A 12951-nucleotide genomic window follows, 5' to 3' on the forward strand; every position below is an offset into this window, starting at 1 on the left:
TTTGCCCACCTCAGAGATCAGAGAGGTCGCCTAGTTTACATGATCATCGTTTGCTCAGTTCACTTGATACTTCTGTTCTATCACTCATCACGTAGTACAGAATTTGCCCTAAAACACAGCCATCAGCAAACGGCGTTAGGGTTGCCACCTGACTGATGCCAATTCAGACACCAGACATGTTTCCAACTTCAGATGATTCTATTATTTTGATAGTAGATATAATGGTTTTAGACAAGATATGCAAAGCTGAAGTTGAAGAAGCAATAGACAAAATGAAAAGTAAAAGATCGTTTGGCCATGATAGTATACCGTCCTATATTTTTAAGGGTTGTAATGGATATTTTATTAAACCATTGACTTATTTGTTTAACTTGTCTTTGACTCAATGTAACTTTTCTACGAAATTTAAAATATCAGCAGTTTGCCCAGTTCTGAAGGTTAATCCGGTAATATTAATACAAAATCACAGACCAATAAATCTAATATCATCTCCTTCTAAAATATTCGAAGCAATAATTTATAAACATATGTTTAAACATGTATCTACGTATTTATCGGATTCTCAATATGGCTTCAGACGCAATAGATCAACTATTTCAAATTTGCTGACTATAAATCAAGTAAATAATGATTCTTTTAAGAAAAGGTTTCAAGTAGATGTAGTATATGCAGATTTCAAACGTAATTTTTATTTGGTTGATCATGGGGTACTTCTTAGTAAACTGGGAACGTTTGGTGTATCGCAAGAACTAGTCAGATTGTTTCATTCATATTTGAATGAAAGAATTCAATATGTTATTTTTAATAATATTAAATCTAAGGAATTCACTGTGCATTCTGGGATACCTCAAGGATCGAATTTGGGTCCTTTACTTTTTCTTACTATGGTAAATGATCTACCCAAAATGTTTCAATATAGTTCATGCTTAATATTTGCAGATGATACCAAATTATACAAAGAAATAAGCACGAAAAGTGACTGTATTAAATTACAAACAGATGTTAATAGGCTTAATGAGTGGTGTAGGAGAAATAAATTTCAGTTTAATATTTCAAAATGTTATGTAATGAATTTTACTCTTAATAAAGCACGTACAATATTTGAATATACTAGTGGAAATCAGACGTTAGAAAGAAAGGAAATTATAAGAGATTTAGGTGTTTGGTTTGATATTAATTTGAAATTTAAACATCATATAAATATAATAACTAACCAAGCTTTTAAAACGCTGGGTTTTATTAAGAGGTCAAGTGGTTATTTTAAAAATCAAGGGACTATTTTATCGTTGTATAATGCATTTGTTTGATCGAAACTAAAATATGCATCTATTGTTTGGGATCCATTTTATCAGTGTCGGAAACAGCAAATAGAGAAAGTTCAGAATAAAATATTGAGATATATTGCGTATAAAATGCAAGGTATTCAAGCTCGTTATGTTACTTATGACGAACTTTTAAAAAAAATTCAAATTATTGTTACTTGAAAATAGGAGATTTATACAGCGAGTACTATATCTTGAAAAAAATAATTGATAATAAGGAAGATAACGTATTCTTATTAAGTAGATTACCATTTTATTGTCCTTGGCAAAATCTGAGAGGTAGACATGCTTTTTTTTTATATGCCTGAAAACAGAATAAATATGAACAGGTATTCACCACTGTGTAAATTTTGTGATGCAGGTAACAAAATTAAGTCTAAGGGATTGGATTTATTTCAGTATGAATTTAAGACTTTTATGCGAAAATGTTTTCAATTACTAAATGATAAATTGTAGAATATTTTTGTACAGCATATGTAAAGAGAAAAAGATTTATAGTAATATTTTATGTTACCAATGCTAGTTCCATATTTGGAGTTGGGTTGCATATCCCTTGATAATAATGTATAAACTTTGTACTTTGTAATTGCCTTTGGGTGTAAAGTACGAATAAACAAATTATTATTATTATTATTATTATTATTATTATTATTATTATTATTATTATTATTATTATTATTATTATTATTATTAGTATTATTATTATTATTATTATTATTATTATTACGTACTCTTATATATGTTGACTAATTTTAAGTAGATATTACTGGATATTTTAAGATTTATACTTAAGAGTAATGGTCCGTTATGAATAATAATATTCAATTTGTCACGAAAAACAAAGTCCTACACAGACATTTTTAAAGAAAAACTTACTTCCCATAAAGTTTATTCTTAACTCTAAACAAGGTTGCATCAGATTACTTAGTAGGCTAACCTTTTTCAACTCTTTTTCGTTACCATAGTCGGCAGCAGCACTTATCATCTGTGGGTGCGAATAGGAAACATTAAACAATAATGTGAATATATACATCTTATTAGTATTTATATTATTTAGCTCCAGTGTGCATGCTCCATGTCTTTTTCTCGCTGGAAGGACTGAAATATTCTGGTATTGACCCAGCATCATGGAGTAATTGAAGAGTTTCCTGAATTAAAAGATATCGAATTTTGATACAGAGACTCATAAATAATGGAGCCTGGGAATAAATACGGTGGCAACTCATCATCCAGTTGAACGTAAGCCATCTGACTAGTTGTAGTATTTCATGGTTGTAGCGTCAGGAAGTATAATTTATTGTTTGTTAGCAAATTTCATTAGTATTTCAATAACTAAAGAAAAGTGAAAAGAGTGTTATTTCTTTCTTACCTATGTCACCTGCAATTCTTCTCACCTCTGTCAGTATTGAATTCAGACAATTTCACCCGGAGGGGAATATGAACTCCTCGGGGGAGGCAGTTTTCTGTATATTTGCAAGGAAGCAGCAAATTTAACAATTCTATTCATATAAAACACAATACACTGAGAAAGGCTATGTGATAATATGTAACAAAGCACACAATCACGTAACAGTTTCGATACAATAACTGTGTCTTCATCAAACTTCCACTGCTTCTCTTCTGGAGCCACCTGTTAGTCATGAAGTGATACTCAAGGCATCGAAGCCACGTTTCGAAGTAATAAGTCAAACATTATGGCATTTGATTACATTTTTAAGATTTTTAACTTGATTCTCAATCGTACCTGCCACTTTTGGTGGCTTCTGGTGATTTTCTACAAGTTTTTGCTATTCCGAAGATAAATGGTGTCAGTTTTTTTCACCTGTCGTGTTAATGCCATTGATTGCAGACTGCAGGATATCTTTTAAACCAAGGAAAGGGTAAAAAAAAAATAAATAAAATAAAACGAAATAAATAAATAAATAAATAAAAGAAATTTGTTCAGGTAAATATGGTATTCAAAGGAAATTATCGTCTCTTGATCGGGATCGTTTCGAAATGTGGTGAATTAGAAAGTTTATTATTATTATTCCTAAGTAATAGCCCATATTCGTTTCTTTCGGGGGAAAAGGAAAGAAATTTAGGTAGATATTCTGCAATATTTTCGGAAGTTCATCCATCGTACAATGCATGAGATATAGCAAAGTGGCCAATGATAAATTGTGAATGATACTGCATCTGCTCACTGGTCTCATCATTTTCGAGTCATTTTTTTTTTTTTCCATTGAATCAATTTGATAGAATAAACAGATCTTTGTGATCAAAATTGGTTACAATAAGAACATAAATAGGGTGCAGTTCTGATGTTGCCGTCCATAAATATATTTATTTATCAACATAAAAAGTTATATATCAGAAATATAATTAAAATCTGGTAACAATAAAATATAATAAATTTATGCTCAGTTATAGAAAAAGCAGCATAGGAATTTTAAAACTAAAGGGTACTACTAATTTGTTAAAAATTATATATTTACAGAAAGCGATCCACCTTCAACAGGAAATTTCAGTGAGTGAATTGATACTTTTTGGCTTAACATTGGATTTGTTTCCTCAAACATGTTCTGTTTCATTCTTAAGAATACGGCAAAATGATTTGATTGTGTGAGAGAAAGTCAGTAAATATTAACTGTGGTCAAATTCAACCAGTGATGGAATTGGATTTTGTTTAAATGTACAACTTAACCCTCAATAGCATTAGTACTCTTATGATATCGATGTATCAGTCGCTTAACACCTGCTGCAGATAGATTCAGTCCCATGTGCATCTTCCTTTAACATCTTCATTATTCACAAAACTTATATCACTTACTGGAGCTGACTATCCCGTCGGGTAACCGGGCAAATACCCGAAGTACTTCCCCTTTATGAAGGCTACAAATAACTATCTATCTATCTATCTTTAAGTTTTATGTTCCACGGTTATGCCGGTTAGGCTAAAGAAGACAGTGATGATGAGAAATGAGTGAAATGGTGGAATGTAGAAAGTGGGAGGAAACGGGAGAACCCCAAGAAAACCCACAAGCACGGTGTTAATCCACCACAAAGTCCACACGGCGCTAGCTGGGATCGAACCAGGGACCCCAAGCACCTATTTGATAACGGATATAAAAGGAATACATTTCAATGAAATATTTACATTATCTAAAACCACTATCATTACATTATCCATAATGTTTACGTAAAATCATTGAAAGTAAAGAAATTCGTGTAGGGCCAGCTCTACCGTAAGTTCAACAGGTGCATTTGCACTGGTCGGTAAGTCTCGAGGGGGCAGCAAAATCTGGCATAACTATATTGTTTAAAGTAAATATTTCTTGTTGGAAACAGACTTCATGATGATGATAGATAAATTTACTAAGCTGACCTTCTATTTAAATACTACATTTATAAATCATGTTTAGATCGTATTAAGGTCACACGAATAGTGCTAAAGTAAATGGTCAAATAAATCCCAGCGTAAATTGCTTGATTGTTGTCAAATACAAGACCTCAATTCTCGAGCAGTAGTGAACACTTGTTCCATTTAGTTAGTTATCACAGTTTTGATATGAAAACTACTTTTGCCTTTTTCACAAACAAGTTCCTGATCATTGAACGTAGACATGTTTTTTTTTAAATTTTGTAACAGATGTAGAAGGAAAATCAAGAAATCAAGATAAAAGAGCTAGTTGCACTGGAATTGCAAACTGATATAGGTATATTGGTATTGAAGTTCAATATTGAATTCTATAAAAAAAAAGACTACAATCTTTCCTCTGCAAGCGTGTTTGCTTTATCTTTCACTAACATAATACATTATTATTTAAACAAAAAAGCATACGCAATGAGATTGTATTTGTAGTGTTTAGGAATCACAGTTTTGGTATGAAAACAAGTCTTGCCTTTTTCACAAACAAGTTCCTGATCATTGAACGTAGACATAAGTTTTTTTTTTAAATTTTGTAACAGATGTAGAAGGAAAGTCAAGAAATCAAGATAAAAGAGCTAGTTGCACTGGAATTGCAAACTGATATAGATATAAGTTTTCTGAGTGCAAGTGCTCTTTCCCTCCCCTTCGTTGTTCATTATCGGGAAGCATACTTAAAATCTTGGCTTTTAAGACTAGTTATTTCTGGAGAAAGGAGACTGCAAATGATACAATTGCATGGAGTGGTAAATTGCCTACAGCCGGCCCTGAATGCGTGAAATATATGAGCGGCTCGGGGAAGCATAATGCTGTAGCACATTTTCTAAGTTTTGAGTAAGCTGGAAAAGAAGGTTTAACATTCCCATCCATTTCAATGTAATGGCACATTACAAACAAGGTCCCCGTGCCATCTGCAGGCACATTTCCAAAATTAAGCTACCTACATACTGTTCTGTGGTTCAATCCCAACCTATTATAACCGATAACTCAATTTCATCAGAAATGGTGTTTACCATTATGTTCGTCTGAGCCGATCATATCAGGAATCAAAATATTTGTCACGAGCTGTTTTCATTAGTATGGGAAAGCCTCTGTTGTTTTTTGTTTGATTTCGGTACTCGCGGAGCCAAGAGTCAGCCATCTTCCCAAGTTAAAAGCGAAACACACGTTAATGTTGCGTTTAAGTAGCCTATGATTTCATACAGTTGCAGACAACATTTCTATTATTAAATTAAGCATATTTCATTGCAGTATTGTTACATGGTGTCTATATCGTTATTATCTATTCTTATAGTCATGATTTTTATATTAGTTTTATGATAAACCTATCGGAATACCTGTTCTTGGCACGGAAATAATACGTTTCATTCTGGACATAAAGGACTTGCTAATGAAGACTGAATGTTGATTTTAACGTCATCAGAACTGTCAAAGATTCGTCTCAGTGACTCCGAAAACTATGAATTTAACACTAACATCAGTCATTTTCGATCATGTTTTAAATCTTACCCCTCCTCCTCCCTCTCTAAGTTGTATGGTCAAATGGTCAAAGTGAAATGATAACATCACTTCAGTCTCCAACCCCATTTATGTTGAAAATGTGATCGAGATCGGTCGGGTTGTTCAAGAGTTATTAAGTCACAAACATATATATTATTTATTATACATATGTTATTTATTTGGGATCGTAACAAGTCTTATGCGAGAGTAGAAAAAATTGGGTATGCACTGATGAACTAGCATTTGATCGAATTAAATGAACAGATTCCTGTTTATACTTTTTACATACGAATTTATTCCCTTCTTATTGACAAATAAGTCTATTGGCCTAAGATGAAAGTTATATCATACTTAGAGAGACTTTGTGTACATACGTCTTTTTCTGTCCATACCGGGCCCACTACTTCTCCTTTTGTAGAACGTCTTTCACTTAGGATCACCAAGACGACGAACAGAGGTTCTAACGAGAATCATCCTTAACCTTCCTGTAGTCTGGATTTTATTCAAAAGTCACTTCCTAGGTTCATTTCAGCTGTTTTCTATCATTGAATCCGGCAGTACACTAAAGAATGCGGAATCCATAGAGGGTGGTATGATCAGGACAGAGCAATGTACTCATAGAAAATACAGTGAAACTTCAATGGATCGTTCTCTCCAAGTATGATACAAACAATATATATTAGGGTGGACCGAAAAAAAACTTTTTATTTTTTTAAGTCGCTATAGCGCGGAAAAGTTGTCTTTGGTACTGATATATATATATATATATATATATATAGATTATATTTCTAGTGAGGATATACGTATCTACTACAAACTCCAGAACAAATCAGTGTGCTTTAATTACATGTGATTTTGTTCATGGTCATTCAGAAAGTCGAAACGGATAACAAACAGTTTTTTGAAAGTAGCAGAGTACATGCTCGTTATTAAATTTTTAAGCAAACTACATTTTCTGTAGTGCTAAGTCTTCGCTTACTTTTAAACAGGAAACCTACATACCATTCATTTTTTCTTAAGAAATTTTATTAGAATAAATTTGTACATTTCATTACTTTGGTAATGTCTTTAGAAGTTTAAATGAATTTGGCGTGACATTATGAAAGCACTAAATCATTGTACAGGGTGTCCCACATAACACCGGTATGTCTCACGTACCGGTTAATCATCTTTAGTTAAAATTGCTTGTTGAGCGACAACACTGTCTCGGATATATAGCTACACTGCATTTTATTGGAAAGTTGAGTGCAGCAGTATTTTCGTCAGTCAGTTGTGAGAAGCTCGTATTGTTGAGTGTTACAATGTGTTATATGTTGAATCAGTGTTTGTGATAACAAGGAATATATTATAACAGAAATGGGGCAGTTTGTATTAGAGCAGCGAATTAATGTTGCGGAACTTTGTGTAAAGACAGACGCCATCAAGGAATGTAAAGAAATGTTTCAAGCAGTGGAGAAAGGTAATCCTACAAGTAGGGTAGGCCCGATAAACTAATAACACAAATAATATTTAGTGTATCATAAAATGTTTAAAATCATAGTCAGAATTCTATTTTCCTTATTGATGACAAAAGAAACTATCAAATCTATTTATTTTAAAGAACTTTCTTGGCTGTATTTCTAACACTGTTTAGAGTTAATTTATGTGAATATATACATAGTAGTTTCTTTTTTGTTATTTAACAAGAAAGAATGAATATTCATATAAGCAAAAATAGACGGAAAGTAATATATTATTATTATTATTATTATTATTATTATTATTATTATTATTATTATTATTATTATTATTATTATTATTATTATTATTATTATTATTATTATTATTATTATTATTATTCAACAAATATTTACATGAGAAAAACACGCAAGATGTATTAATGGAATATTCCCATTTAGCTCCACTAGAAATATTTTGATGTGCAGTTCATATTTTCTGTCTGAGATTTGCAGGGGGCAGAAGAGAATTTCCTCTTTACTTGCTGTATTCATTTCCTGCATATTTGAAAATAGACGGACAGAAAAAGTAAGTACATTTCTACAGTTCACTGTCAAATTTTTGGATAAGCATTTGCTACTTGCATCTCCAACTTGAAATAAGTCCAATGCTGCATTTAGTTAATATATCACGTGATAATGACTTCCCTAGAAATGTTAATGCTCAGAGGAAACTTCATTTGAATCAACGCAAGATATTTAATATTGTATTCTATGTAGTGACATGTTTAAGGGGGTGGCTTCCGGGCTTAAGCACTCACCGAAATTTCATCGCAACTTTTTATTCTTTTATATATATTGCAGAATTTTCACATTTCCAGGAATAAAGTTAACAAAGCTTCTCCCGAAAGAAGCAAAGTCCCAGAAACAAAATCGTAAATACCCCACTGATTTTATGAAATGGAAAACAACTAAAATTACACAGAAATATTATCATCCTGCACGGTAGCGTGTGGTAAATTTATGTACAGGGTGTTTCAAAACAACACCGACAAAGTTTGTGAGGTGATTCTTGACACTAAGATAAGACAAAAAGTATAGACCAACCTGGGTGCACAAATGCTTCCTTTCGGAGTTACAAGCTCCCGAAAACATGGGGAAACGAACGTTAAAGGCCCATAGCTCCAATACTATGGGACCTACCGTAGTCAAGTCAAGACTTCACATAGGAACTAATATGTGCGCTATCCAAAAATATATGTTTCAGAATTCTAAAGTACTCACGCACAATTTTTTTGTAGAGGGAGTTTGGCTACAGGCATATAACATGAAGTACTCACCAAATACCTCCATAAAAATTGCTGCAGAAGTACCACAGGAATCTGAAACATGCACAGAGAAAAATCCGTTCTCCGGACAGCGGTATATTGTACAAATATACGGTATCCTCTTGCTTACTATAGAAATCAGTACGGAGCATTCGTTATCCGTATGATACATAGGCACTGCCCTTAGATGTTACATCATGCCGTTGCAGGATGTCTGACATCTAACAGTTTTCCGTATATCACATGCAAATACTTACCTTACCTTCGTCAGCTATATGTTATATACGTCCATTTGTATGTGAGATCCTGACCGCCTACATTGTTTCATACGGAAAGTACGTATAGATGGAACACTTATACAGAAAGTATTATACAACATGCGTTTTCAGTTATATGTCTGCTGTACGTTAAGTCCAAAAGCTACAGGAATTACACATGTAACTTATCTTTTTAAGTACGCTACCTACATTTTTTTCTCAGTGTGGATATTTGGATAGAGTACGTAGTAGTTTCTAGGTGAAATCTTGACCCGACTACGATAAGTCCCACAGTTTTGGAGCTATGGACCTTTAAATTTCATTTTTCAGGTTTTCGGCAGCCTGTAACTCCGAGAGGAAGCATTTGTGCACTCAGGTTGGTCTATACTTTTTGTCTTATCTTCGTGTCAGGAATCACATTCCAAACGTTGTCAGTGTTGTTTTGAAACACTCTGTACATGTTCAATGTATCAAACTTATATTCTACAAGCTATTAGGGACCGAACCCCATGTAGGAGGAAATAACATATATTTTGAATAATTCCTGAGAGTATATACCTAAATTAAACAATTTATCACTAATAGGAATATATAATTCTACACAGGAACTTCTTACTCTGTGTTAACGAAATCATTTTATAACGTATTAGCATTGAGAGATGCCTTCAATGCTAAAACTAAACTTCCAGAGGCGATCCTTCGCACTTTCCCAACAATGCATGCAATTCCCAGCGATAATAACTTCGCACCCTGAGCAGCATAGCCCGTAAGCCTCTCTAGCGAGCTGGCGAGGCTCAGACGGAAGGATCTCCAAGTGTTTCCAACCAAGTATTTTGTTACCGATAAAAAATGTTCAAGTATTGACTTTATTTTATAAGAAAGCAGAGATAAGGAAAATATATAGCAGAAAACAGGGTAGGCCCGGCCTCAGAGCCTCATAGTACGCTTCGCCACTGGTTTCAAGCGAAATATTCTGGTAAGAAACTCCCCACGACCAGCACTATTCAATACGTTACAAGACCCCCAAGACCAGTACAAGAAATTACAGCGTGTTGCTTGTAGCGTCATCAAACAAGGTGAGCGATGCCTGGATACCTATGGCCACCACTTCCACCATCGCTTATAAACAGGTAACTGTTTAACATTACTATTATCTATTCATTGTTGCTGTTAAAGTGTTACTTGAATCTCGTGCTTGAGGCATAGAAAAATACCGGTTTTATGTGGGACACTCTGTATTATCTTAACTGCAACTTATCCATGAATTTCAAGTCTGAATCTTATATGAAGAAGTGGAATAACACTGTAATAAAATTAAGTAGAATAACCATTAAGTAAAATTTCAATTTATTTCTGTAATTTCTCATTGAATATCTCAGTTTTGGGTAGATTTAATTAATTATTTTTAACGATATACATTGCAGAAAATACACAATAAATTAGAATGTAATATTCTTTTCAGATGATGCGGAAAACACCGCCTTCGAATATTCATGGGATTATCCTTCAGGTATTGAAGTTAAAATGGTATTTAACTGGATCTCAAAATGCATATAAGTGAAAATGGATAATATTTTCTACTTATATTTAGTCTATTGTTGAAAAAAAAAGCTCTTTATATAGTTAACAAATTAATACGAAGAGTGATCGAAAAGTAAGGTTACAAAGCCTGTAGTGAAACGTGTATACACTATTTCATACAACTAATACAGCCAACAGATAGTACATACGAGGAGTGATCGAAAAGTAAGGTTACAAAGCCTGTAGTGAAACGTGTATACACTATTTCATACAACTAATACAGCCAACAGATAGTACATACGAGGAGTGATCGAAAAGTAAGGTTACAAAGCCTGTAGTGAAACGTGTATACACTATTTCATACAACTAATACAGCCAACAGATAGTACATACGAGGAGTGATCGAAAAGTAAGGTTACAAAGCCTGTAGTGAAACGTGTATACACTATTTCATACAACTAATACAGCCAACAGATAGTACATACGAGGAGTGATCGAAAAGTAAGGTTACAAAGCCTGTAGTGAAACGTGTATACACTATTTCATACAACTAATACAGCCAACAGATAGTACATACGAGGAGTGATCGAAAAGTAAGGTTACAAAGCCTGTAGTGAAACGTGTATACACTATTTCATACAACTAATACAGCCAACAGATAGTACATACGAGGAGTGATCGAAAAGTAAGGTTACAAAGCCTGTAGTGAAACGTGTATACACTATTTCATACAACTAATACAGCCAACAGATAGTACATACGAGGAGTGATCGAAAAGTAAGGTTACAAAGCCTGTAGTGAAACGTGTACATATTACTTCATAAAACCAATACAGCCAATAGATAGTAGATACATTAGGTTACTTTTAGGCATAGTTTTCGTGTTGGTTGCAGCACTTGTCGCATCACGGGATGAGTTTGAAGATTCCCTCTTGGTAAATATCCTGTCCTTGCATGTTCAGAAACGTTGACACGAAGTGTTTCACCTCCTCGTCTGAAGCACTAAGATGGCGCCTAGGTGCTCCTTCAAAATGTGAGAAAAATTAAAGTCACCGGCTGTAAAGAGGGTGGTCGATGAGGTCCCAATGAAACTACTTCAACTTCTTCTGGGTTGCATGTGTGCGCGTTGTCGTGCAGGAAGATGACGCACTCGAAGAGAAGTCCTGGCCGTTTTCTCCTCAAACGTCTAACAGCTGCGGTTACATGTTTCGTCCACACCAATCGAATAATTGAGCAGACTTCTTAGCGAGACCAGTTTTCTAAACGAGTCGCCATTTGTGTTTATCTGCTACAACTAGCGTCGTAGGTTATGAGTGGTTGAAACTCTGCATTGTTTTGCCAACTCCATGTATTAAAATCACTGCACACTCTTCATTGCTATATAAGAGACGAAACTTCAGAAATATCGGTATTGTAACCTTAATTTTTGATTCTCCCTATTACATCGTAAAAGTGAACATTTCTAATAGAAATGACACTTTTGTATGTGTTTTAGTCATAACCTATGTATATCGATATAACCGTACAGATATTCGCATAAAATTTAGGAAGAGTTCAATTTAAGTTGACATTGAAATTTAATCAAGCACTGTATAATCGCTAGGGGCCGTGGTGGCTCAGTGGTAGAGCGTTCACCTCTGGTGCTTGGGGTCCCGGGTTCGATCCCAGACCCCGCCAAGTGAACTTTGTAGTGGACAAACACCGTATGTGGGGGTTTTCTCGGGGTTCTCCCGTTTCCTCCCACTTTCTTCATTCCACCATTTCATTCATTATTCATCATCACCGTCTCCTTTAGCCTAACCGGCATAATCATGGGACGTAAAACTCAAAGATTTCATTTCATTTTTGTATAATCGGTAGGCAATCAAAAAATGCAGAAAATATATTTTTTTAGAGGTGATGGACAACAAGCACCTGAGAAGACAAAATCTTGATATAAATCTCTTTTCAAACAATGTCATGTCCCAGGAAAGTATTTTCCGTTATTGCTCAAATAAGCATTTGGCGCAAAACATACACAAGATGCTGCGCTTGCACAATGGTAGAACGCTCACCTCTGATATACGAAATTCTTGGTTAGCTTCTGCCAAGTAGGATTTGTGGTGAATAAACATCGTGTGTATGGAATTTCTTAGAGTTCTCCTATTTCCTTCTACTTCCTTTATTCCTCTATTACCAT

The 12951-nt window shown here is 34.1% G+C and overlaps 1 protein-coding gene across 3 annotated transcripts in view; it reads left to right on the top strand.

Moving 5' to 3' along the window:
- LOC145683697 (uncharacterized) overlaps positions 1–12951 on the top strand; it is a 134625-nt gene that overhangs the window by 13646 nt on the left and 108028 nt on the right. For 2 of the 3 annotated variants that reach the window (XM_081755067.1, XM_081755069.1), the window contains exons 4-5: positions 3802–3831; positions 10715–10762. In XM_081755067.1, the coding sequence (XP_081611193.1) occupies positions 3802–3831; positions 10715–10762 (78 nt within the window). The remainder of the gene's footprint in view (positions 1–3801; positions 3832–10714; positions 10763–12951) is intronic. The other variant, XM_081755068.1, reaches the window with a different exon arrangement.

Source organism: Thermobia domestica, chromosome 4, assembly GCF_964235325.1.
Source record: "Thermobia domestica chromosome 4, izTheDome1.hap1.1, whole genome shotgun sequence".
NCBI classification, from domain to species: Eukaryota; Metazoa; Arthropoda; class Insecta; order Zygentoma; family Lepismatidae; genus Thermobia; species Thermobia domestica.